The sequence below is a fragment of the Papio anubis genome, chromosome 1 (assembly GCF_008728515.1).
Source record: "Papio anubis isolate 15944 chromosome 1, Panubis1.0, whole genome shotgun sequence".
Taxonomy (NCBI): Eukaryota; Metazoa; Chordata; class Mammalia; order Primates; family Cercopithecidae; genus Papio; species Papio anubis.
The window spans coordinates 87,491,825-87,519,378 of record NC_044976.1 but is presented as its reverse complement, the minus strand read 5'-3'; the positions used below and the strand labels follow the sequence as shown (position 1 = coordinate 87,519,378).

The 27,554-nt window shown below is 38.4% G+C and overlaps 1 protein-coding gene and 1 long non-coding RNA gene across 2 annotated transcripts in view; one reads left to right on the top strand and one right to left on the bottom strand.

Moving 5' to 3' along the window:
• The first annotated feature begins 502 nt into the window (after positions 1-502).
• Positions 503-27,554, top strand: LOC101017772 (guanylate-binding protein 2). Its single transcript, XM_021943731.2, has 11 exons — positions 503-782; positions 4,687-4,893; positions 5,410-5,537; positions 6,384-6,493; positions 8,912-9,108; positions 9,451-9,693; positions 12,382-12,662; positions 14,281-14,493; positions 25,312-25,414; positions 25,708-25,901; positions 27,329-27,554. Exons 2-11 carry the CDS (start codon positions 4,704-4,706, stop codon positions 27,443-27,445), a joined length of 1,776 nt encoding a protein of 591 aa, XP_021799423.2. The 5' UTR covers positions 503-782; positions 4,687-4,703; the 3' UTR covers positions 27,446-27,554.
• LOC110744185 overlaps positions 13,098-27,554 on the bottom strand; it is a 131,103-nt gene continuing 116,646 nt past the window's right edge. The window contains exon 6 of the long non-coding RNA XR_004176098.1: positions 13,098-13,574. This is a non-coding gene — a long non-coding RNA (uncharacterized LOC110744185). The remainder of the gene's footprint in view (positions 13,575-27,554) is intronic.

Here is a 27,554-nt window from a genome sequence, read left to right as displayed (position 1 = left end):
ATGTCATTGCACTCCAGCTTGGACAACACAGAAAGAACTTGTCTCTAAAAAATAAACAAATACAAAATAAGAATAAAATGGTCTGATTCATATAAAGAAGTTATCACTGTGTCTGTATCAAGTGTGCAATAAATGAGAGTTACCTTCATCATTATTTATTATTTATTAAACGTTAAGTGTCAGGACCTGGGTTAGGTGCTGATAATTCAAAAGTATGTAAGACATTGATATTCCCTCAGGGCACTTAACAGTGCTCAAGCTAATATTCAAGGTAATTGGACCGAAGAAAATATTATATGAGGCTTTCTCATCCACATGCTTCTCAAACTCGCCCACAAACATGAGATAAATAGCACTATTTTAAATGACCCAATGAAGGGGTTTTTAAAACTTAATATTGCAAGCAGTCTCCAAGATCTTTCCCAATAATAAAATGGGAAATTCCTGGTTGAGAAATCATGACAAACCCTCTTACTAGCACAGCTGTCAACAATTCTTTTCATGGTGAATGAGTCACTGCTTTAGTTGATACTTTCAGTTTCATATTAGCCCATTTATTTGCAGAGGTTACACCTCTTTTCCTTGTCTCCCGTCAGGTCTCTGAAGAAAACCTGGGAAGCCCCAGGACATCGGAGGGGTAAAGTAAAAGTCCACAGTTACTGTGAGAGAAAAAAGAGGGAGAAAGCAGTGCAGCCAAACTCAGAAGAAAAGAGAGGAGGAAAAGAATTCGACTTTCACATTGAAACAACCTTCTTTCCAACGCTAAAGGATCTCTGATCCGGGTAAGACTGGGGCAGGGATGGGAAAATATTTACCAGGGTTCATCAGTTTTATCTAAACTGACCATTGCCACAATAGGCCGCAGCTGAGCCAGCTGTGGGCCATAAGTCCACATAAAATCCTGGCCCTATCAAGTGGCTGCAGGTTCCTTAGTGCCCTCTGTTCCTGCTGTGAAATAGGCTCCAGCAGAGGTGGAGCCTACATAGAGAGACGGGAATGTTTTTAAATTGTTATTTCTTTCTTGACACCATCTTAAACTAACTTTATCATTATTAGCATCTGCTTAATAAAGTTAGGGCTCCATCACATTCATTATTGCCACTTTTATAGCTCTAGGTAAATGCAGGTAGGCAACTCAGGATCTGCAAAGAGAGGGAACAAGTTATCATAATTAGGGAGCTTATACAATCTTTGTGCAGCTACTTTTCTGAGTCAGTCGTTGATTGATTTCCATTTTAAGGTGGTATACATCATGCTATAAAATGAAACAGAAGTATTGCCAGAAGTCTCTATGGGCCATTGCTGTAAGAGAAAACGAGTCCTGATCACAGAAAAATAAATAGCTTTTTTGCCATTGTCCCCTGAAGAGAGGGGAAACAGATAATGAGATATAAGCCTTCATCAGAGCAAGTCAGAAGTAATCAACTCCATGTTATAAACAAAGCACTCTTTATTATAGAAGAAGGAAAGCTGTAATGCTTACAGTCTATGATGGCACATTGAAGAAATTATAAATTTTGTATCATGATCATTCTAAGTAACAGGGATTAAGATATTCAAGGCAAAAACACAAATTAAGATTTACTACAGCAAGGCTTGTCGCTCATTTTAAATTTACAAAATTGTCAAATTATCAAGGCCTGGTTAAACAGGCTTTTCCTACAATTGTGTATATACTGCTTTACATGAAACAGAAGTCAGAAAAAAGCCGTGGTTCATCAGAGAATGTTTCCTGATGCTGGCCTCATTACCTGAAATAATTGAAAGCAATATGCAAACTAATATACATGCAAGTAATGAAGAATCAATCTTAAAACACAGAGAGGTTAAAATCTGGTAACATAATTGAGTAAAAAGTCAACAGATTTTCTACATGTTAGATTTGAGATATCAAGCTTGAGTGAATAACAGGTGAATGCTGATTCACAGCAAATATTAAGAACCTGTGATGTCCTGCTGTAGCTCAAAGGGCTTCCTGTATAGCGACAGGAAGAAGCCATTGGGTAACCTGAGTCCCACAGTCTGACCAAACTCTGTCCACAGAGGGGCTTGGAAGAAATCAGGAGCAAGGCTGCGTTAGAATGGTATCTGTGTTTCAAAGTGTGGAGATATGTATGACACAAGATTCCCCAGGTAAAGGTTCCTATTACTGTGTACGTGAGCTCAGCGAGCTCAGCTTTGCTCAGTCCAAAGATCTAAATGTGAAAGTGAAAAGTTTCCAAAGAAAATTTTGTAACTAATTCAGAAAATGTGACATATCTAGAAAAAAATTCTTTTTCTGAACAATGAGATACAAGATGATCTAGTGGGAATTCAACCTTTGTACCTCCTTCTGGAGAGGAACTTGGCAATATCAATAAAATACAATGCTCTTACCTTTTGACCCGGAAATCTCACTTATAGGACACTATCCTAAAGTTACTCCTATAGCAATATAAAAATACACACTCACAAAGTTAGCAGAGGTTTTCATTGTAGCACTGTTTGTAATTGCTAAATATTAGAAACAATCTAAATGTCTATACCTAAAAGAATAGTTGAATAAATTGTGGTATGTCCACATAAATGGAGTAGATGCCTGTGAAAAGAATTGAGAAATCTTCCTATGAACTGATATGAAGAGATTCCCATATTTCTATATTATGTGATCTTTATGTTAGAAAATGTGAATAAGAAAATATACATGTCTATGCTCATTAATGAAAAGAATGTCCAAGAAAGGTAAACTAGAAACTAACAAGATTGGATATCTATGGAGGATAAGTGGGCATGAAGTGGAAAGAATAGAAAGACAGCTGGAATGGGATGAAGGAAAGTGACACTTCTCTGACTACAGCTTGTTGTAAAGCTCTGACTTTCAGCACTATGATATTTCGTATACTCAAAATAAATACATACTTAAAATCAACCAACAAATGAACCTAACTAGTTTACAAATAAATAATTTAACCGCGCCAAAGAGAACAGAGAAAGAAAAGGTAGTCTAAGAAACTTTGGAATACAGTGTTTTGACTGTCTGTGTAAGACCAAAGACAAGAAGAACTGTTAACTAATAATGCACTCTAGTTAGCAAATTTATCGTTCAAAGACTTATGAGTTAGCAACTTTAAAACCAATTATATGTACTAGAATTGAGCAAATAACTGAATTTATTATGTATAATGACATACTCAGAGAAAATGTTTTAAAAACAAGGGGAAAGCATGAATACATTTTGTTTTGTTGAATTGGAATTAGAAATATCAGAAGAAACTCAAGCTTATATATAGAAATGGAAAGATGAGAAATAAATGTAGATGTGTGTTTTCATGTGCCAGTATACAAACAGATTTCTTAACTTTCCCCCTGAGAGGGCCTAGAAGTAATGACTACACCTAGTGTGATAATCTTGGTGTCTATGTACCATTATCCAATGAAAGCAACCAGAGCCCTTGGGAGAAATGGTCGATTCTAAGGCTGAATCAGAAACAATATTAGATAAGCCTGGCATATATTGTAATGCCAGAAGGGAAACAGCACTGAAAATATGATGGAAGCATGTCCAAAGAACCTGGGCTCTAGCTTGAAGGAGCTCTCAGTGAAGTAATCTGGGACAGGTTGAGCAACGAGATAAATAGCGATAGTAAAGTGTTACCCATATGATAAAATAAATGTCTATAGGTCTACACTGATACAACTAAATGATTAAATAAGTAAATAATATAAATAGAGGAGAAAGGGAAGTTCTTGCTCACATTAGAACTCTAATAAATGTAGAAGGAATGATGAGAATAGAAAATTACCTTTAATCAAACATCACAGTAAGTTATAAGCAAGAATTATCAATGGATGCTAAAAATAGTGACTGAAAAAATTATGAAAGTATGATGAAACTTTATTTGCATAGTCTTCCAACTGTCTCTCCAAATGGTACTTTTTAGTGACAAAATAGTACATAATACTTTGTGGTAGACAAATCTGGCAGAGAACACCTTAACCAAGTGATCAAAGTTAAGGTCACAGCACCAGAAAAAGTCATGTCAACATCATGAATCCCTTAATACAAGACACTGAAAATGGCAGAACATCACTTCTGTGACATTTGCAAAAAAAAAAAAAAGCCTAACTTCAATCTAGTAATAAGGAAACATCAAAAAACCCAAACTGAGGGATATTCTACAAAATCATAGGCCAGTCAACTTCTAAAATGTCAAGGACATGAAAGACAAAGAAAGAATAAGGAACCATCAAAGATTCAAGGAAAATACAGAAACATAATGACTAAATGCAATGAGGAATCCTGGACTGGATCATGGAGCAGAAGGACATTAGTGGGAAGCTGGTGGAATGTGAATAAGGAGTGTAGATTAGTTATCATTGTATCAATGAGATTAGTTATCATTGTATCAATGTTAAAATCCTTGTTCTATGGTTATGTAAAATTTTAACATTAGGGGAAATGATATATGGGAACTTTCCATACCCGTTGTACATTTTTTCTGTAAGTCTATTTCAAAATAAAGTTATTTTTAAAGAAAGCCAGTGGACCAATTTGTAAGACAGACTTAAAGAGAAACCGGGCTTTAAAAAATGTATATGAAAAAAAGTTCAAGCCTAGAAAACAAAAATTTAATCCATATTGTAAAGTTCAGTATAGCTAGCTACCTAAAAATTGCTTTCCATTTCATCTTTTTCCTTGCACACAAGGGAACAACACCCTGGACATGGCTCCAGAGATCGATTTGCCGGGCCCAGTGAGCCTCATTGATAACACTAAAGGGCAGCTGGTGGTGAATCCAGAAGCTCTGAAGATCCTGTCTGCAATTACACAGCCTGTGGTGGTGGTGGCGATTGTGGGCCTCTACCGCACAGGAAAATCCTACCTGATGAACAAGCTGGCTGGGAAGAAAAACGGTGAGTGACACCAGGAAAGCTCTAAGCCCCTTCTGTCCATACACACTGAGAACATCCAGCCTAGGGATGTGAGAATAGAAAGTTAGAGACGAGAATGAATGTTGAAAGCTAACTTTCAGTCCGTTAATGGGCTCTTTACACTGAATTTGGAGGATTACAGTCAACTGACTCTTTCTTCCCACTTTACTTTTATTCTATACTTAGAGTATAAGTATCCCTTTCTGGACGGAATACAATGTTAATAAAGAAAATTAACTTCTATAATAACGACTTATAAAACATTTATTAAAGTGCTCATGTAGTGACAGCAAGCTTTCAATGAACTTTAAGAAAAAATGAATGTTTCAGTGTGTATTAGATATCTAATTTTCCTATTTCCAGGATTGTAATTAAGATTCATGCCAGTTGTATTTTCTTTTATCTCTTTTAACTTCAATTATGTTAACTATTATCTCAATTTCCAGAAACACCTACTAAGTAATCTCTTTTCCCTTTTATCCTCTCCTTCTTTTGCAGGCTTCTCTCTGGGCTCCACAGTGAGGTCTCACACCAAGGGAATCTGGATGTGGTGTGTGCCTCATCCCAAGAAGCCAGAACACACCCTAGTTCTGCTCGACACTGAGGGCCTGGGAGATATAGAGAAGGTAAAAAAAATAAATATTTTAAAAATTTCACTTAGGTCGATTAAAATCTACATAAACCAGGTCAGGTCAATAACCCTCTTTGCACTATCACTCCTACTCCTGGATTTAGGACTCTAGTTAATTACATTAATATATTATTTTTTAAATTTATGTGGTATAAGCATTCAGAGTGCACAGTAAGTTCAATTGATTAATTATGGGTAAACCTATGAAATAATGGCTAACGATGTTTTCAGTCATTTTCTTTCATATTATAGTAAAATGTTTTGGTGAGGCTGCTGAAGGTGTTTATAAACTTCAGTAGACATTTTACAAACATGTCTGACTTTTTACAGTGGGATCCCATAAAGGTAGTAAAAACGTTCACATCCACAGGAGCACCAGTAGAAAGAGAAGCAAAGTGTAAAATCTAATAACATCTTTGTTCATTAAGGATAATATATTACTACTCATAAATCTTAGACATAGAAAGTTCTTATTAGAGGAGCTTATTTTAACTACTGTGTAAAAAATGTCTTACCATGATGTGCCATGGAAATGGAATAGGGTCATAAACTAAGTTTAGGATACCAGTTTGAATTTTAGTAGCTGATCAAAATAGCTTCTGCTACCAAGTGCTCATGTGTTTCCCACTGACGCATACATTTATATATAATACCTTAAATTATACATCATAAATAAAATTTATTCTACAGGTGGAAAAAAAATACTACATAAGGAAGTGAGTTACCTAAGTTTTCACAACTAATGAGAGACAGAGCTGGAGTTCAGTCAGTCTTCAGCTATCTGAATTGATTATACATTCTGCTAGTCACTCTTCTGTGTGGCTTCTACAATGACTTACAGGGTGACAATGAGAATGACTCCTGGATCTTCGCCCTGGCTGTCCTCCTGAGCAGCACCTTCGTGTACAATAGCATGGGAACCATCAACCAGCAGGCCATGGACCAACTGCAGTATCCTTTTTTGTGGTACAGAACAGCAGTAAACCTAGAAAATAACAGCTTGATTTTTTCACCAAGTACAGAGGCAGACAGACAGGTACTGAAGAATTCATAAGTCCTCTCTTTAATAAATCTCATTATGCTGAACATCTCATTCTATCTCAATCTCCACCAGAACTTCAAGTCTTCCCAGTTACATGTATCCTTAGACACTCAGCCACCCAAGACTCTGTATATCTTCTATCTGACTTAATCTCCTATCCCTGTCCATACCCTCAATGCCCTCTAGAATTCATTGTCTCCCTTTTGCAACTCTCTATATTCTTATCATCTGCTCTAAGTGTTGCCTTCTGATACCTAGCTATACACTAGAGAGACTATTTCTCCTAAAGACCTCTCCTGTGGTCTTACGTGATGACTATTTTTTATCCCATACCTTGCATATCATAAGTGTAAGAGATGAGTTAGGTATCCTCCTTGCTCCATAGTAGAGTTATGGACACTTTCTCTTTCCTTTACCATTAAAAAGAGAATCTTCTTTGATACATATGCCCTCAGACAACACCACTATGCTTTGCTGCAATTATCTAGCAATGTTCCAATAAATACATCCTTCATTCATTAAAGATTTTAGCTCCTGGTGTCTTTTTAGAGAATAGCAACCAATAGACAACTATTTAACACCCTAGTGTACTCAGTTCCATCACCTTATTGGAACTCTCCACTCTTATTGTTATTCTCCACTCTCACACATTACTTAACCTAGTTCATTATCAATGACCTCACCATTTCCATTAGCTTAGTTTCAAGCATTATACTGAATTAGATTTCATCAAGATCACCTTCATATTCCTATACGTAATGCACAGTTCTCACCTCATTTGATCTTCCAATCCTCCATAAGCCTTTTTTTTCTCTAGGAGCATTTCATAAATTTGATCCCTTCCACCTTTCTGAAATGCTTGTTTCACTTGGAATTGGTTCCTATTAGAATACCACAGTTTCCTAATTTTTCACCTTCCTAATTTTTCAGATTACTTTACTCCATACTCTTTCTCCTTTTAGCCTCTAAATATTGTAACTCTTAAGTTCTTGTGCCTCTTTTCTTTTTCTACTTTCAGTCCCCAGATGATCACATCCAGCTTCAAGGCTTTCAGTAGCACCAATATGTTGATCACCATCAAATCTGTATTCCCAAGCATGAGCAAATTCAAACTTTTGTATCCAGCTTCTGATGTGACATCTCCATTCAGATGTGTAAGAGACATCTTGAGCCTAAAATATACAGAACAAAACTTAATTTTCCTGTCCAAAACAACTCCTTCCCAGTCTTTCCAATCACAATAAATTCCCACATCATTCACAGAAGTGCTCAGATCAAAAGCTTAGGAATCATCTTGGATGATTCCCTTTCTTATGTTTTGGAAATTATTAATCATCGAATTCCTTCAGCTCCACTATTAAAGTTATTTCTCTAGACTAGCCAATTCTCACTACTTCCTCCATGATAACTCTAAGTTTCCATTGCCTCTCGTCTTGGTTATCTTTTCAACTACCTAATTGTTTTTTGTTTCAGTTTTGTTTGTTTGTTTGTTTTATTTTGCATATGCACTTGACTCACAGATGCAATGCCAGCCAGTATGATTAAAAAAAACATACTATATCCTCTCTTCACTTAAAACCCACCAATGCGTTCCCATTAACTTTCTATTAAATTTCAAACTTCTTACTTTGGTTTACAGAGCTTGCACATCCCAACCTCTACTTATTTTAACCTTCTGCCCTACCACACTGGATTTCTTGATATATGTTTCACACACTCAGTGATTTCCTGTCTAAGGGGCTTGCAGGGTCTGTGATCTCTGTCTGCAATGTTTCTCCAATGGATTTGTACATGACTGGTTTCTTCAATTCATTCAGATCATTGCTCAACTACAATGTCAGAGATAATTTACCTGGAAAACTACATAAACCAGCACCACATGCAGATACACAGTTATTCTCTGCCTTCCTTATTGTCAGATTTGGGAGACACTAGAGTGTTAGATGAGTGTCTTTTGGTTGCTAGTTTCTAAAAATACACTAGGAGCTAGTTGCCCAGTTCATTTTCCTTCAAGACAATTGTTATCAATACCTGATAATTTATTATATTTTTGTTTACCTGTTCATTGTTTGTCTCCATCATTAGAATGTAAGCTCTCTAATGGTAGCATTGTCTCATTCATTACAGCATTTTTAGTCCCTAGCGCAGTGCTTGGTTCATAGTAGGTGCTCAATAAATGTTTGTGAGTGAATGACTTCTGTAAATAAATGTTTGTGAATGAATGAATGAGCTAATAAAAAGAAACCAAATTATTTTAGGTAAGCATTAGGATAAAATGTAGTATAAAAAGTGGCATTTTCTGTAGTTTTCTTAATTTAGCGTCTCAGCTATGTGACAGAGCTGACAGATCGAATCAAGGCAAACTCCTCACCTGGTAACAATTCTGTAGAAGACTCAGCTGACTTTGTGAGTTTTTTTCCAGCATTTGTGTGGACTCTCAGAGATTTCACCTTGGAACTGAAAGTAGATGGAGAACCCATCACTGCCGATGACTACCTGGAGCTTTCGCTAAAGCTAAGAAAAGGTTAGTGGGTCTGATGGTTGGTTGGGTAATAAATAGAGAGAAAATAATATCAAAATAACCATTTATGTGTAGTGCTAAAAATTAAAATTTTGAACTGTATTTTCCTGACTGTTCTGCTAGAGGAAATGGAGACATTGCTTGACTATATCAGTTGGAATCAATTTTAAATTGCATTACCTACCTCTTCTTGGAGACTTTCCTTTCTCTACCCCTTTAATTTTTTATTTCTTCTTCCTAATTAATTTCCTCCTTACATAGGCTTTGTGAAAATTATAAAATTGAAAGATCGTATTTGAAGTAATTAATGTGAAGTTTTACTACCTCTAATTTTCATTCCTGTAGGTACTGATAAAAAAAGTAAAAGCTTTAATGATCCTCGGTTGTGCATCCGAAAGTTCTTCCCCAACAGGAAGTGCTTCATCTTCGATTGGCCCGCTCACAAGAAGTACCTTGCTCGCCTGGAGCAGCTAAAGGAGGAAGAGCTGAACCCTGATTTCATAGAACAAGTTGCAGAATTTTGTTCCTACATCCTCAGCCATTCCAATGTCAAGACTCTTTCAGGTGGCATTCCAGTCAATGGGCCTCGTGAGTCACTTTCTCTACCCACTTCCTACCTGGACTTTCTCCTTCTGCCCATTGTAGAGGATAAAATGGAAAGCATAAGGGTCACTTCTGACAAATGCATAGTCTATTGATGGCAAGGAAAATACACCATGAAAATCATAATATAAATTTTACATGAATACTAAAACTATAGTATCATCTCATATTCCTTGCAAGGAGAAAAAAAGAAGGGAACTAGAATTGAATTCTGCTATGGTAAACTTCTCCACCAGCTTCTCAGCTCCCTCTTTATCAAATAAACATCCAGGATATATATACTAAGCAACAAAGAAAAAAGCAAATACTGTATGTAAGTGAGACTTTGCTACTAATTGCAGTACAATTCTCTTGTTCAGCAATTCTAAAATATTTAGGGAATGTCTGTAATGTAATGTACCAACCACTGGGTATAATGATGGATAAAAGAAATGTGACTTTTATCCTCATTCCAGCATAATAGGAGCGAAAGATACTTTTGTAAAAAGTAAAAAAATATATATATATATAATGATAAATAGTGATTAACACAATGCATAAAAATAATAGGCTGCTATGAAAGAGTAAAGGGAGAGACAGGGAGATATAATTTACAGTGTGAGAGAGTGCTCATCTGTGAAAGTCACATGTAAGATGAGAATTTAAAAATGATTGAGTTGGCAGGGCACTGTGGCTAATGCCTGTAATCCCAGCACTTTGGGAGGCTGAGGTGGGTGAATCACTTTGAGCTCAGGTGTTTGAGACCAACCTGGGCAAAATGGTGAAACCCTGTCGCCACTAAAACCACAAAAATTAATCAGGCATAGTGGCTCACACCTGTAATCCCAGCTACTCAGGTGGCTGAGTCTGAAGGATCACTTGAGCCTGGGAGGCAGAGGTTGCAGTGAGCTGAGACTGCACCACCGCACTCCATCCTGGGAGACAGAGTGAGACTCTGTCTCAAATACATATATACACTTTATATGTATATAAAATAAATGATTAAGAGCTAACCAAAGCACATAGAGGGATAACTTTACAGCAAATAATGTAATGTGGAAATGCCCAGGGTAGGAAAGAACTTTACAACTTCAAGAAAATAGAACACAGGAGGCTCATGCCTGTAATCCCAGCACTTTGGGAGACCAAGGTGGGAGAATTCCTTGAGCCTGGAGTTTACGACCAGCCTGGGCAAAATAGCAAGACCTCATCATTAAGAAAAAATTAAAAATCAGCCAAGTGCAGTGGTACTTGCCCAGAGTCCTGGCTACTCAGGAGGCTGAGGCAGGAGGGCCCAGTGTGAGCACAGGAGTTCAAGGCTATGGTTAGCTATGATCATGCCCTGCACTTCAGCTTGGGTGACAGAACAGAATTCCATCTCAATTTTTTTAATGAAAATAGAAGAAAGACAGGTGTTTGGAACAAGAGTAGATTGAATAAGAGTGGTGTCCTAATTGGAGAGGTATAAAGGGGTCAGGTCTTGAAAGGACTGGCAGAGGACTTTGAGGAGATTAGAGTTTGTCTAAGCTCTAGGGAAGATCTTGAAGAATTTTTGGCAGTGAGGTAAGGTTATCTAACTTATGTTTATACATATCTTTTGGAATATTTTGTAAATAATTTGTTGGAGTGGTGAAAGGGAGGGAATGAGAGATGGATGCTATTTCCAGTGGTTGAGCAATAAATGGACATTGGGTGAGTCTCAGATTATGGCAGTGAAAATGGTAAAAATTGACAAGATCCAAACATACTTTGGATATTAAATCCAAAAGACCCATTGATAGAGGGAATATGGATTTATGAGGGGAATAAGAAGGAAATGCCAAGCCTGTCTCCAGAGTTTCAAGTTTAGCAATTGCTTGAATGGCTGTGTTATTTAGTGAGATAGTAGTATCAGGAGGAGAAATAGTTTTTCAGAGTGGATGAAGTTTTTACATTTAGATTATTTAATATTGAGTTTCTTCTGATTTATGCAGTAAGAGATATAAAATAGGCATTAAAAATAAGGTGCAAAACTTATTTTTAATCCAAAGCCTAAAAGAAATGTCAAAGCAGGAAACGAAATACACCAGCTATTCATACATATGGTACTTAAAACTACAGAGAGATGAGAAGGTACAGGATGGAGTCAAAAAGAATCAGCTCTTATTGTGTGACCAACCACTCCAGTTTGCCTAAGATGAGGTTTTCCTGGCATGTGAGACTGTCATTGCTACACCCAGCAAAGCCCTGGCAAACTCGATGAGTTGATTACCCTATCTGTAGTTCTGACGAGAGAATATCTAAGAAGACATGTTTACCTTAAGCCAGACAACAGACTAGTGGTCTGCACCACTAAAATTAATAAAAATAAAAAGGCTAAGTTTTCTCATTGACTTTTTTCATAAATTAGGAGTGAAGAGAGAAAGGGAATAAAGGGAGAGGTGAGAGAAAAGAAAGGTAAGAAAACACATTGACCTATTATCTCAGCCCCAAAATATCCTAACTTATTCATTTCAGTGTCTTCCTTTTAGGTGAAGGAAATAGGAAAGAGCAACTTCAATTCCCTCTGTGACTCGGGTTAACAAATTATTCCATTACTATTCTTTATCCAAAACTTATGTAAAACTATTATTTGTGAAACTCACTTGAAAAGCACACAAAATACTCTGTCCCACCAACTGATAGTCACATTTTTAAAAAAATTCCCTTTTGCAGGTCTAGAGAGCCTGGTGCTGACCTATGTCAATGCCATCAGCAGTGGGGATCTGCCCTGCATGGAGAACGCAGTCCTGGCCTTGGCCCAGATAGAGAACTCAGCTGCAGTGGAAAAGGCTATTGCACACTATGAACAACAGATGGGCCAGAAGGTGCAGCTGCCCACGGAAACCCTCCAGGAGCTGCTGGACCTGCACAGGGACAGTGAGAGAGAGGCCATTGAAGTCTTCATGAAGAACTCTTTCAAGGATGTGGACCAAACGTTCCAGAGGAAATTAGGGGTATATTTGGTGTTCTAGGTCATGAGAGGCAGAAAAGTATGGGCCCTTCTTGGGAAAATAATTCTTTCTAGACCCCAAAATAGTTACACTCAGTTATATGTACATATTTGAAATAATTATTAAAAGACTTAGACCTTTGGGAGGCCGAGACAGGCGGATCACGAGGTCAGGAGATCGAGACCATCCTGACTAACACGGTGAAACCCCATCTCTACTAAAAAATACAAAAAACTAGCCGGGCGAGGTGGCGGGCGCCTGTAGTCCCAGCTACTCGGGAGGCTGAGGCAGGAGAATGGCATGAACCCGGGAGGCAGAGCTTGCAGTGAGCCGAGATCTGGCCACTGCACTCCAGCCTGGGTGACAGAGCAAGACTCCGTCTCAAAAAAAAAAAAAAAAAAAAAAAGACTTAGACCTTTAAAAAAATGACACCTAATTTTTTACAAAAATTTGCTTTTGTTAGTTTTTCCTATCTGGGTCCCATATTTTAAGAAAGTAAGTAGATTGTACAACTGCATTATTAAAGACTATTTTAACTTATTTTGTCCTTTTAAATTAAAAATTACATTGCCTTTATGTTCCCTGGTAATTATCAGTGGGGACTAAATTATTTTTAAATAACCCTAATAATTTGTTGTTTTGTTAAATGTGAGCCAATGGTAAAATATTCAGAAAGCCAAAAAAGAGAAATTAATTATATAAATTTTATTAGAGAAATTTTTTTTAATTTAAAACAGCTTTTAACATCTGCCTCATTCCAAGTGAACAGAGTATTTTTGCATGCAGAATCGCCACTTGACAAGTGGAAGTCCTTTCCCTAGCTAGGAAGGCGCCATCTTATAAATGATACATTGCTACATTCGGAGGTTCTGGTGAAGCTAGATAGCCGATGTCAGCAATTGTCACCCTTCCAACCTAAGGAGGAAAGAGAAAGCTTCGTAGTTAAGTTATGTTGAGTGATTTAATGTAGATAAATGTGCTGTTCTATGAGACTTTATAAATACTGAAAATACCTACGGTACAATCTTCATTACTTTCATTAGCCCTATGTTGAGAAAATACACAAAAATATTCTCATATTAAAGAATGTACTAAATAATCATGTACTCCTTACTGAGCACTTCTAAAAAGTCCCTGGGCTTAATAGTTTACATCGCCTCATATAACCCTGAAGAGAAACCTATGTGATGGGTATTGCTCCTCTGCTATACAGACAAGGAATCCTCGGTTCACAAAGATTGAGTGTCACAAGCCACAGTGTAGTGGATCTGGGAACTCTAGGCAGGCTGCCTGACTCCAGTGTTTGTGCTCAGAACTATTCCTGAAATGAGAGACTTGGAAAGATAAAAGTTTCATATGAAATGTGTATGTGCTTTGAGAATCATTCTCTGAAGCAGGAAAACTAGGAGAAAGGAGCTTTAGGAAATCACAAACAGAGAAGCAGATCAATTTCTGCAATAAGCACAACTTACGGATATTCTAGGATCTAACAGCAAGGTGAGGAGCATGGCTCTATTTAGAGGCCACAATTTCTGCAGGAGAAGCATTTTCCAGTCTCTACATAGTTAACATCCTCCTCATGGCGTTATTGAAACATCTGTGCTGTTTTGTCACTTCACAGGCCCAGTTGGAAGCAAAGCGAGATGACTTTTGTAAGCAGAATTCCAAAGCATCATCAGATTGTTGCATGGCTTTACTTCAGGATATATTTGGCCCTTTAGAAGAAGATGTCAAGCAGGGAACATTTTCTAAACCAGGAGGTTACCGTCTCTTTATTCAGAAGCAGGAGGAGCTGAAGAAGAAGTACTACCAGGTGCCAAGGAAGGGGATACAGGTAAACTACACAGTGGGTACCATTTCTTGGAACTCGCTGAGGGGATGCTTTTAAAGCCTACTGGGAAGAAGGTAAATGGCACTGTGACTGGTGCCTACGGGCTCTACCTTTCATTTTTCCATTTACTGATTCATTCAATAAGAGAGCCCACCATAATAGGAATTCCTCCTTAGAAGCACAGATGTAACCCTCAAAAAAGGTTTATTAAACTGATTCGTTTATTTATTCATCTAGTCCTTCAACAATTATTTATTTTGACCTAACTGTATGCCAGGAACTTGTCAAGTTGCTGGAGATACAGCAGTTAAAAAAAGACCAATCTCTGTCAAAGTACACACAGGCAATTAGCAAATTATAGCTTATAAACAAATAATAATAACAGTTAACATTTATGTTGCACTTACTGTGTTCCAGGAGCTGTGCTGAGAGCCTAATTCATTTAATACTCAGAGCAATTCTATAAAATATGTATTACTAATATTCCACATTTGTAATTTTTTTATTTTTTTACTTTTGTGGGTACATAGTAGGTGTATATACTGACGGGTACATGAGATGTTTTGATATAAGTATGAAATGCACAATAATCACATCATGGAAAATGAGGTATTTGTCGACTCAGGTATTTATCCTTTGTGTTACAAACAATCCAGTTATACATTTTTAGTTATCTTAAAGTGTGCAATTAAATTATTATTGACAAAAGGGTGACAAAAATTATTAGTCACCCTTTTGTGCCACCAAGTTTTATGCTATCAAGTATGTTGTGCTATACTTGATTTTATCCATTCTTTCTACTTGTTTTTACCTGTTAACCATTCCCACCTCCCTCCCCACACCGTCCCACTACCCCTCTCAGTCTCTGACAACCATCCTTCTACTCTCTATCTTCATGAATTCAATTGTTTTGATTTTCAAATCCTACAAATAAGTGAGAACATGAGATGGTTTTCTTTCTGTGCCTGGCTTATTTCATTTAGCATAATGACCTCCAGTTCCATGTTCTTGCAAATAACAGGATCTTATTTTTGTTTATCAGTTCTAATAGTTTTTTTGGTGTGGAATCTTTAGATTTTTCCAAATATAAGATATCATCTGCAATAAAGAATAGTTTGTCTTCTTTATTTCCAATTTGGATGCCCTTTATTTCTTTCTCTTTACTGATTGCTCTCGCTAGTACTTCCAATCGTGTGGCAAATAACAGTAGTAAATGTGGGCATCTTTGATGTATTCCAGATGTTAGAGGAAAGTATTTTTGTTATTCTTCCCATTCAGTGTGATAATAGCTGTGAGATTGTCATATATGGATTTTATTATGTTGAGGTATGTTCCACCTATACCCAGTTTTTTAAATGTTTTATTAATGAAAGGATATTGAATTTTATCAAATGCTTTTTCAGCATCAATTGAAATGATCATATGGTTTTTGTCCATTCTGTTGATAGAATTTAACACATTGATTGATTTGCATATGTTGAGCACCCCAGGGATGAATCCCACTTGGTCATGATGAGTGATCCTTTTAATGTATTGTTGAATTTGGTTTGCTAGTACTTTACTGAGGATTTTTGCATCAATTTTCATTAGAGATATTGTAGAGTTTTTAAAATTATATCATTTCAATAGGTTTTTGGGGAACAGGTTACATGAATAAGTTCTTTAGTGGTGATTTCTGAGATTTTGGTGTACACTATACCCAACGTGTAGTCTTTTATCCCTCGCCCCCCTCCCACCCTTTCCCACAAGTCCCCAAAGTCCATTGTATCATTCTTATGCCTTTGTGGCCTCATATAATAGCTTATCTCCAATTTATGTGTTAGAACATAGGATGTTTGGTTTTCCATTCCTGAGTTACTTCACTTAGAATAATAGTCTCCAATTCTATCCAGGTTGCTATGGATGTCATTGTTTTTTTTCCTTTTTATGGCTGAGTAGTATTCCATAGTGTGTGTATGTGTGTGTATTATATGTTTTATATATACACAAAACAATTTTTTATCCACTCATTAATTGATGGGCATTTGGGCTCATTCCACATTTTTACAATTGTGAATCATGCTGCTATAAACATGCATGTGTGTGCAAGTATCTTTTTTGTGTAATGACTTATTTTCCTCTGGGTAGATACCCAGTGGTGGGATTGCTGGATCAAATGGTAATTCTACTTTTAGTTATTTAAGATTTGTCTTTGTCTGGTTTTGGTATCAGGGTAATACTGTCTTCATAGAATGAGTTTGGAAGTCTTCTCTCCTCTATTTTTCAGAATGATTTGAGTAGGATTGATATTAGTTCTTCTTTATATGTTTGGTAGAAATCAGCAGTGAAGCCATCAGGTTCTGTGCTTTTTCTGTACTGGAAAACGTTTTGTTATGATGTCAGTATTGTTACTTGTTAGTGGTCTGTTCAGGTTTTGAATTTCTTCAAGATTCAATCTTGGTAGAGTGTATGTTGCTAGAAATGTATCCATTTATTCTAGATTTTCCAATTTATTGGAATATAGTTGCTCATTGTAATTACTAGTGATGCTTTGAGTTTTTTGGTGTCAGTCGTAATGTCTTCTTTTTCATCTCTGATTTTATTTATTGAGACTTCTCTCTTCTTTTATTAGTCTGGCTAAAAGTTTGTCAATTTTGTCTAACTTTTTGAAAGAACCAAAACACTTTTCAAAAAACTTTTGTTTCATTGATGTTCTGTATTGTTTTTTAATTTCAATTTCATTTATTTCTGCTCTGATCTTTATTATTTATTTTCTTCTACTAACTTTGGGTTTGATTTGCTCTTGCTTTTCTAGTTATTTAAGATGCATTATTAGCTTGTTTACTTGAAGTTTTTCTTTTTTGTGTTGGCAATTATAGTCACAATCTTCCTCTTAGTACTCCTTTTGCTATATTCCATAGGTTTAGGTATGTCGAATTTCCATTAGCATTTGTTTTAGGAAATTTTTCAATTTTCTTCTTAATTTCTTCATTTACCCACTGGTTGTTCTGGAACATATGGTTTAATTTCCATGTGCTTGTATACTTTTCAAAATTCTGCTTATTATTGATTTCTAGTTTTATTTCATTGTGGTCAGAGAAGATGCTTGATATCATTTCAGTTATTCTGAATGTTATAAGACTTGTTTTATGACCTAACATATGGGATATCCTTGAGAATCATCCATGTGCTGAGGAAAAGAATGTGTATTCTGCAGCCACTAGATGAAATGTTCTGTAAATATCTAGTAGGTCCATTTGGTCTATAGTGCGGATTAAATTCAATGTTTTCTTTTTGATTTTATGTTTGGAAGATCTATCCAATATTGAAAGTGGGGTGTTGAAGTCTCCAGGTATTATTGTATTGGAGTCTCTTTCCTTAGCTCTAATGATATTTCCTTTACATATCTGGGTCCTGCAGTATTGGGTGCACATATATTTAAATATGTCATATCTTCATTCTGAATTGACCTTTCTATCATTATACAGTGACCTTCTTTGTCTCTTCTTATGGTTTTTGTCCTGTAATCTATTTTGTCTAAGTATGGCTGAATACTCCTGCTACTTTTGGTTTCCATTGGCATAGAATATCTTTTTCCATTCCTTTATTTTCAGTCTATGTATGTCTTTATAGGTGAGGTAGGCAACAAATCATTGGATCTTTGTTTTTTTTAATCCATTCAGCCAGTCTGTGTCTTTTGATTGGAGAGTTTAGTCTATTTACATTCAACATTACTATTGATAAGTAATGTTTTGTTATTTGTTTTCTGTTTGTTTTGTGGTCTTCTCCTCCTTGTTTTATTCCTTCCTGTCTTCCTTTTAGTGAAATTGATTTTCTCTGCTGATGTGATTTAGTTTCTTGCTTTTTACTTTTTGTGTATCTGTTGTATGTGTTTTGGTTTGAGGTCACCAGGAGGCTTGCAAATACCATCTTATAGCCCATTTTTTTAAGCTGATAACAAGTTAACACTATTTGCATAAACAGACAAACAAGCAAAAAATGAATTAAAATTCTACACTTTAACGTCATACCCCCACTTTGCAACTTTGTTTTCTATTTATATTTTATTGTATTGTGTATGTTTTAAAAGGTATATTAATTATTAATTTTGATTGGTTTATCCCTTAGTTTTTTTACTCAAGATAAAAGGAATTTACATGCCACAGTTACAGTGTTATATTATTCTGTGTTTTTCTGTGTACTTACTATTATCAGTGAGTCTTGACTTTCAGATGTTTTCTTATTGCTTGTTAATGTCCTTTTCTTATGACTGAAGTACTCCCTTTTGCATTTCTTGTAGGACAGGTCTGGTGTCAATGAAATCACTCAGCTTTCATTTCTGTAGGAAAGTCTTTATTTCTCCTTCTTGTTTGAAGCACATTTTCACCTGCTATACCATTCTAGGGTAAAAGGATTTTTTCCTTCAGCACTTGAAATATGTCATGCCACTCTGTCCTGGCCTGTAAGTTTTCCACTGAAAACTCTGTTGCCAAACATATTAGAGTTCCATTGTATGTTATTTGTCCCTTTTCTCTTCTACTTTTAGGATCCTTTCTTTATCCTTGACCTTTGGGTGTTTTATCATTAAATGCCTTGAGGTTAAACCCTTCTTTGGATTAAATCTACTTTATATTCTATATCCTTCTTGTACTTAGATATTGATGTTTTTCTCTAGATTTGAGAAATTCTCTGTTATTATTCCTTTGAATAACTTTCTACCTTTATCTCTTTCTCTACCTTCTCTTCAAGGTCAATAACTCGTAGATTAGTCCTTTCAAGGCTGTTGTCTAGATCCTATAGGTGTGCTTCACTTTTTTATTATTTTTCTTTTGTATCCTCTAAAAATAGCCTGCCTTCAAGTTCACTAATTCTTTCTTCTGCTTGATGAATTCTGCTATTAAAAGACTGATGCATTCTTCACTATACCAATTGCATTTTTCAGCTCTAGAATTTCTACTTGGTTCTTTTAAACTATTTCAATCTGTTTTTTAAATTTATCTGATAGAATTATGAATTTCTTCTCTGTGTTATCTTGAATTTCTTTGAGTTTTCTCAAAACAACTGATATGGTTTGACTGTATCCCCACCCAAATCTCATCTTGAATTGTAACCCATATTCCCCTGTGTTGTGGGAGGGAACTGGTGGGAGATAATTGAATCATGGGGGCAGTTTCCCCCCATACTGTTCTTGTGGTCAGGAATAAGTCTCACAAGATCTGATAGTTTTATAAGGAAAAACCCTTCTGCTTGGCTCTCATTCTCCCTTGTCTGCCACCATGTAAGACGTGTCTTTCACTTTCTGGCATGATTATGAGGCCTCCCCAGCCACATGAAACCATGAGTCCATTACATTTACTTTATAAATTACCCAGTCTTAGGTATGTCTTTATCAGCAGTGTGAAAAGAGACTAATACAGTAAATTGGTATCAATAGAGTGGGGCACTGCTGTGAAGATACCCAAAAATGTGGAAGCAACTTTAGAACTGGGTAACAGGCAGAGGTTCGAACAGTTTGAAGGCTCAGAAGAAGACAGGAAAATGTGGGAAAGTTTGGAACTTTCTAGAGACTTGTTAAATGGCTTTGACCAAAATGCTGACAGTGAAATCCAGGCTGAGGCAGTCTCAGATTGAGATGAGGAACTCATTGGGAACTGGAGCAAAGGTGACTTTTGTTATGCTTTACCAAAGAGACTGGCAGCATTTTGTCCCTGCCCTAGAGATTTGTGGAATTTTGAACTTGAGAGAGGTGATTTAGAGTATCTGATGGAAGAAATTTCTAAGCATCAAAGCATTTAAGAGGTGACTTGGGTACTGTTGAAAGCATTCTATTTTAAAAAAAGAAGCAGAGCATAAAAGTTCAGAAAATTTGCAGTCTGACAATGCAATAGAAAAGAAAAACTCATTTTCTGAGGAGAAATTCAAGCCAGCTGCAGAAATTTGCATAAGTACAAGGAGCTGAATGTTAATCACCAAGGCAATGGGGAAAATGTCTCCAGGGAATGTCCGAGGTCTTCATGGCAGCCTCTCCCATCACAAGCCAAGTGGCCTAGGAGGGAAAAATGGTTTTGTGGGCCAGGTCCATGGCCTCTCTGCTATGTGCAGTCTAGGGACTTGGTGCCCTGTGTCCCAGCCACTCCAGCCGTGGCTAAAAGGGGCCAAGGTACAGTTCCAGCCATGGCTTCAGAGGGTACAAGCCCCAAGCCTTGGCAGCTTCCACATGGTGTTGAGCCTGCGAGTGCACAGAAGTCAAGAATTGAGGTTTGGGAATCTCCACCTCTATTTCAGAGGAAGTGTGAAAATGGCTGGATGTCAAGGAAGAAGTTTGCTGCAGGGGTGGGCCCCACATGGAGAACTTCTGCTAGGGCAGTGCAGAAGGGAGATGTGGGGTTGAAGCCCCGACACAGAGGCCCCACTGGTGCACTGCCTAGTGGAGCTGTGAGAAGAGGGCCACCATCCTCCAGACCCCGGAATGGTAGATCCACCAACAACTTGCATTATGTGCCTGGAAGAGCTGCACACACTCAATGCCATTCCATGAAATCAGCCAGGAAGGGGCTATACCCCACAAAGCCACAGAGGCGGAGCTCCCCAAGACCGTGGGAATCTGCCTCTTTCATCAGTGTGAAATGGATATGAGACATAGAGTCAAAGGAGATCATTTTGGAACTTTAAGATTTGACTGCCTTGCTGGATTTTGGACTTGCATGGGGCCTTTAGGCTCTTTGTTTTGGCCAATTTCTGCCTTTTGGAAGGGGTATATTTATCCAATGCCTATAACTCCCATTGTATCTACAAAGTGGTTAACTTGGTTTTGATTTGACAGGCTCATAGGCAGAAGGGACTTGCCTTGTCTCAGATGAGACTTTGGACTGTGGACTTTAAAGTTAATGCTGAAATGAGTTAAGGCTTTGGGGGACTGTTGGGAAGGCATGATTGGCTTTGAAATGTGAGGACATGAGATTTGGGAGGGACCAGGGGCAGAATGATATGGTTTGGCTGTTTCTGCACCCGAATCTTATCTTCAGTTATAGCTCCCATAATTCCTATGTGCTGTGGGAGGGATCTGGTGGGAGGGACCAGGGGCAGAGTGATATGGTTTGGCAGTGTCCCCACCCAAATCTCATCTTGAATTGTAGCTCCCATAATTCTCATGTGCTGTGGGAGGGACCTGGTGGGAGATCATTAAATCATAGGGGTAGTTTTCCCCATACTGTTCTTGTGGTAGTGAATAAGTCTCATGAGACCTGATGGTTTTATAAAGGGGGAAGCCCCTTTCACTTGGCTCTCATTCTCCCTTGTCTGCCACCATGTAAGACATGCCTTTCACCTTCTACCATGATTATGAGACCTCCCCAGCCACATGGAACTGTGAATCCAATAAACCTCTTTTCCTTTATAAATTACCTACGTCTTTTTCAGTGTGAGAATGGACTAATACAACAACTATTTTGAATTCTCTGCCTGAAAGGTGACATATCTGTCTCTCCAGAATTTGTCCCTGATGACTTATGTAGTCCATTTGGAGAGGTCATGTTCCTGGATGGTCTTGATACTTGTTCATCTGTGTCTGGTCATTGAAGAGTTAGGTATTTATTGTAATCTTCACAGTCTGTGCTTATTTGTACCTGTCCTTTGGGGAAGGCTTTCTGGATATTCAAAAGGACTTAGGTATCATGATCTAAGCTGTCTCTGCTATGGGGGCGCCCCAAGTCCAGTAACACTGTGATTCTTACAGACTCCTAGAGGTACTGCCTTGATGGTCTTGGGCAAGATCCAGAATTTTCTGGTGTACTAGGCAGAGTCTTGTTCTCTTCTCTGACTTTCTGCCAAACAAATGAAGTCTTTCTCTCTCTGTTCTGAGCCAAATGGAGCTCGGTGTGAAGTGACACAGGCACCCCTGTGGCCACCACAACTAGCACTGTGCTAGGTCAGACCTGAAGCCAGCACAACACTGGGTCCTTCCTGAGGCCTGCTATCGTAACTCCCTGACTACCACTTACATTCACTCAAGAACCTGCGACTCTACAATCGGCAGGTGGCAAAGCCAGCCAGGCCTGTGTCCTTCCCTTCAGGGCAGTGAGTTTCCTCAGGCCCCTGGCATGTCCAGAGATGTCCGGAGGTGTCATCCAGACCAAGGACTACAGTCAAAAACCTTAGAAATCTACCTGGTGTCCTATTGTACTGCAGCTGAGCTGGCACTCAAGCCACAAGACACAGTCCTTGCCACTCTTCCCTCTCCTTTCCAAAGGCAGCGCAGAGCCTCACCCCATGGCCACAGCCACCACAGGCCCATGGAGAGTACTGTCAGACTACCACCAATATTGTCTTAAGACCCAAGGGCTTTTTCATCAGCTTGTGGTAAATACTGCCTGGCCTGGGACTCTCCCTTCAGAACAGAGGGCTCCTGTCTGGCTCAGAGCAGGTCCAGAAATACCATCCAAGATTAAAGTCCTGGAATCAGGTACCCTGAGAGCCTGCCTGGTGCTCTATCCCCCATGCAGATGAGCTGCTACCTAAAGTGCAAACACTGTCCCCCGTACTTTTCCCTCCACTTTTCTGAAGCAGGAGGAGTCTCGCCCCATAGCCACTATGGCTGAGAATGTGCTTCAGTCTCACCTGAAGCAGCAAGTCTCAGAGTCTCTCTCAAGGCCCTCAACATATTACCTGGGTATTGCTGCTGGTTATTCGGGGTGCAAAGGCTCTTCAATTAGCAGGTGATGGATCCTGCCAGGGCTGGATCCTTCTCTTCAAAGTAGCAGATTACCCTTGGCCTAGGGTGTGTCTAGAAATGTCATCCAGGAGGGCCTGGAACGGGGGCCTTGTGACTCCGACTGACACCCTGTCCTGCTGTGGCTGAGCTGGTGTGCAAGATGCAAGACAAAGTCCCTCCCACTCTTCTCTTTCCTCTCCTCCAGAGGAAGGAAAGGTTCTCTTTTGGAGCCACAAGCTTTGCAGCCCGGGGTCAGGGAAGTGCAAGGACTTACCAATATCACACAAATAATGAATGATACAGCTTGGATGCAAGTGCAGGTAGCAGCATCTATTCTCTTAGCAATTCTTCTATGCTTTTAGCAATTCTTCTATGCTGGTACACTCAGGTTACATCAGTTAGAATTAGCTTTGGCTATATGTTACTCAAAATGAAAAACAACGGTGGCTTTAAAAGGTAGAAGTTTCTTTCTTTCTTGTATGTATGTGAGAAATCAGGAAGAGAGAGCTGAATGCTGCTATGATGACTTCACATTCATCTAGATCCCTTGTTCTGCTTCAGCCCCTTAGCGTATGGCCTCGATCTTCAAGGTCAATTTCTGTTCTAAGATGGCTCATAGAAATTCAGCCTTTGGTTCCACATTATAGATGGGGTAAAAGAGGAAAAACAAAAGAGTAAAAGAGTCAACTTTCTTTAAAGAGATTTTCAAGATGTACTATATAATACTTCTGAGTATATGTTATTGGCCAGAATTTAGTCTGGCCATATGGGCACCTCAGCTATAAGGGAGGTTGAGTAGAAAAGAGAGTATTGGCCTGGTGCGGTGGCTCACACCTATATTCCCAGCACTTCGGGAGGCCGAGGTGGGTAGATCACCTGAGGTCAGGAGTTCAAGACCAGCCTGGCAAACATGGTGAAACCCCGTCTCTACTAAAAAAATACAAAAATTAGCCAGGCATGGTGGTGCACACCTGTAATTCCAGCTACTCAGGAGGCTGAGGCAGGAGAATCACTTGAACCCGGAAGGTAGAGGTTACAATGAGCCATGATCACGCCATTGCACTCCAGCCCAGGTGACAGAGCGAGACTCCGTCTCAAAAAGAATAAAAAGAGAAAAAGAAAAGAAAAGACAGTATTTTATCACGACCTGCCCAGCTGGAAAAAAAAAAATCACAGTCTGTTACAAAGTACACAGAGGAGAACAGAAATTTAGAACGACTCTAGCAGTCCCTGTCACAGTGACAAAAAGCACTCTGAAGAAAAAGCAGGATGCAGGTATAGAAGAGGAAGGAAAAGTGCACCAATTTTATATATATGTTCTTACTGAAGGCCTCTCAGATGAGGTCAAGTTTCAGCAGAATCTTCAAAGAAGTTAAAGAGTGAGCCAAATGGACTCTAGGAAAAAAGAACTTTCAATAACAGAAATGATCCAGATAAATAAATTGGCTTGTGTCCTAGGACTAGCAAGAAAGCTAATGTGCTGCCTGGTGGTGAACCAAGGAGCGACTGGTGACAGATATGTTCAGAGGAGTGGTCAGATACCAGAAGCCAGACAGGGGAGTATGTCGAAGTCCAGTGAAAGAAGTTTGAAACATTTTTTGATGAACTAGAAAGTTAATAGAGGGCTTTGAGTATACGAATGGTAAGATTTTTCTTTAAATAATATAGCAAATCTCTGGCTGCTCTGAGGAGAACGGACTGTAGGGAAAAAAGAGTGGAAGCGGAGAGACCAGAAACTTTAACAATTGTCCAGGCTGGAGGTGATGCTGTCTTGGACTAGGGTGTTTGGATGAAGCAGGTGACAAGTGATGGGTTCTGGCTGTATTTTGAAGCTAAAGCTAACATAATTTGCAGATGATTGTTTACAGGATATGTGAGACAAGAAAGATATCCAGGATACAGTTAGATGAACAGAGTTATTAATTACTAACATTGGGGTCATTGGGAAGGAATAGGTTTGAAGGGAGATCCAGAGTTGCATTTCAGACCTACTAAATCTGAAATACTATTGGAATTATAAAGTGAATTGTTACATGAGTGCTAAAATTAAACTGAATTAACAGATGTATTGCAGGGTTTTGCTCTGACGCATCATCACTCTTTCTTCATTCTACCTTTCTCTGTATAACCAGGCCGAAGAGGTGCTGAAAAAATACTTGGAGTCCAAGGAGGATGTGGCTGATGCACTTCTACAGACTGACCAGTCACTCTCAGAAAAGGAAAAAGCGATTGAAGGTGAGAACAGCTGAAAACACTCTACATGGTTGGAAAGCCCTCAAAATGTTAGGTAGCAATATTGGTCCACCTGAAATTATTATTGTAGAGAAAGAATGGCAAGTATCATTCATAGTTTTATGAGAGTTTTCTTAACTAATCTATATGATCATTGGTTTTCTGGTTACCCAGGGCAAAATTACAAGAAGTTTTATCAATGATGTAAGGATAAGACAAACAAAAAAGAGGGAAAGGAAAAGGGAACACCTACAATTGAATATTCATATTTTTTTCTGTTTATTTTTCTTCCACAGTGGAACGTATAAAGGCTGAATCTGCAGAAGCTGCAAAGAAAATGTTGGAGGAAATACAAAAGAAGAATGAGCAGATGATGGAACAGAAAGAGAAGAGTTATCAGGAACATGTGAAACAGTTGACTGAGAAGATGGAGAGGGACAGGGCCCAGTTAATGGCAGAGCAAGAGAAGACCCTCGCTCTTAAACTTCAGGTATTCAATTGCATCATCTCAATTTTCTCTTCCAGTGCCCCCTATTGAAAACGAAGTGTAAGGCTGAGAACCTAATGCCTCTCAAAAAACTTTCTAGCCCAGACACTACTGCATTTTTCATTCCCTAACTGTTTTTATGCCAGTCATCTCTGGTTAGTAAAGACTGTTTACTTGCAGGCTACAATCACATGGAATTCTTTATTATGCTATCACCAACAAACATTGCTAGGCACTGCACAAGTATTTTACATTATGTGATCAAATTTTCCTCTAATGGCAGAGGAACTATTAGTTTCTCATTTGCTAAATGAAGTAATTATAATTTCACGAGCAATAAGTAACTTTTCTGCATCAGAGTACCTGGAGAAATATCTAGCCCGTCTTTCCTACTGAGAGGGATCCATAGGGATTTTGTTTCTGTCATGCCTGCTATGACTTTATGTCTGGAAGCACTGTTATGAGTAGAAAGATTCCCTAACCAGGTCAGGTGCAGTGGCTCACACCTGTAATCCTAGCACTTAGGGAGGCTGAGGGGGGTGGATCACCTCAGCTCGGGAGTTCAAGACCAGCCTGACCAACATGGAGAAACCCCATCTCTATTAAAAATACAATATTAGCTGGGCATGGTGGTGCCTGCCTGTAATCCCAGCTACACAGGAGGCTGAGGCAGGAGAATCGCTTGAACCCGGGAGACGGAGGCTGCAGTGAGCCGAGATGGCACCATTGCACTCCAGCTTGGGCAACAAGAGTGAAATTCCATCTCAAAAGAAAAAGAAAGAAAGAAAGATTCCCTAACCATCTACCCACTTAAGCACACTGGTTAAGTGCCGATGGTGCCAATTCTTTCTTCTTCTCTGGGCTCTTTTCCACATTTATGTTTGCCCAGAAATACCCTATGGGCCACTGTAAGCCCTGATCTCCTCAGTTTATTTCTGTTACCTCTGAATTTTGGAGACTGGTACTAAATTCCATGATCAAACACTTGCCCTACTCTTGAGTTATGTAGTAACCTACCAATTGGAAATCACCTATCTTTCATACCTTCCTAGATATATATGTAAGAGTCCATACTGTATAGATCAGAAATGAACAACAACAACAAAAAAAGAACAAGAGAAAGTTATGGTTTTTCCAAAAGACTGTGTTGCATGTGTGTGAAGGGTGAAGGGACCAAGGAATGAAATGCTGGGTCACTAATATTTTAGAAACTGTAGGACAACAACATTTTTGAAGCTAAAAATTCATAGAAAAATTATTGCAGATATAGGAGACTCAGAAGAGAGTGATAGAATGAAAATTAAGGGAAGAAAGCATTTCAAAAGCAAGTGTCAAAAATTCTTGAAGGATCAATATAAGTACCAAAAGGGAAACTAATTTGGTGGAAACGTGTTAAGCTGGATAGACTTAGTCTCCACTTTCCCTTTTAGGAACAGGAACGCCTTCTCAAGGAGGGATTCAAGAATGAGAGCCAGAGACTTCAGAAAGAGATACGGGATATCCAGATGAGAAGCAAATCACGGCAACCAACGTGTCACATACTCTAAAAGTACAAGGAACAAAATTTGCCTGTCCAGCTCCCTCTCCCCAAGAAACAAGTTGAATGAGCAACTTCAGAGTGTCAAACAACTGCCATTAAACTTAACTCAAAATCAT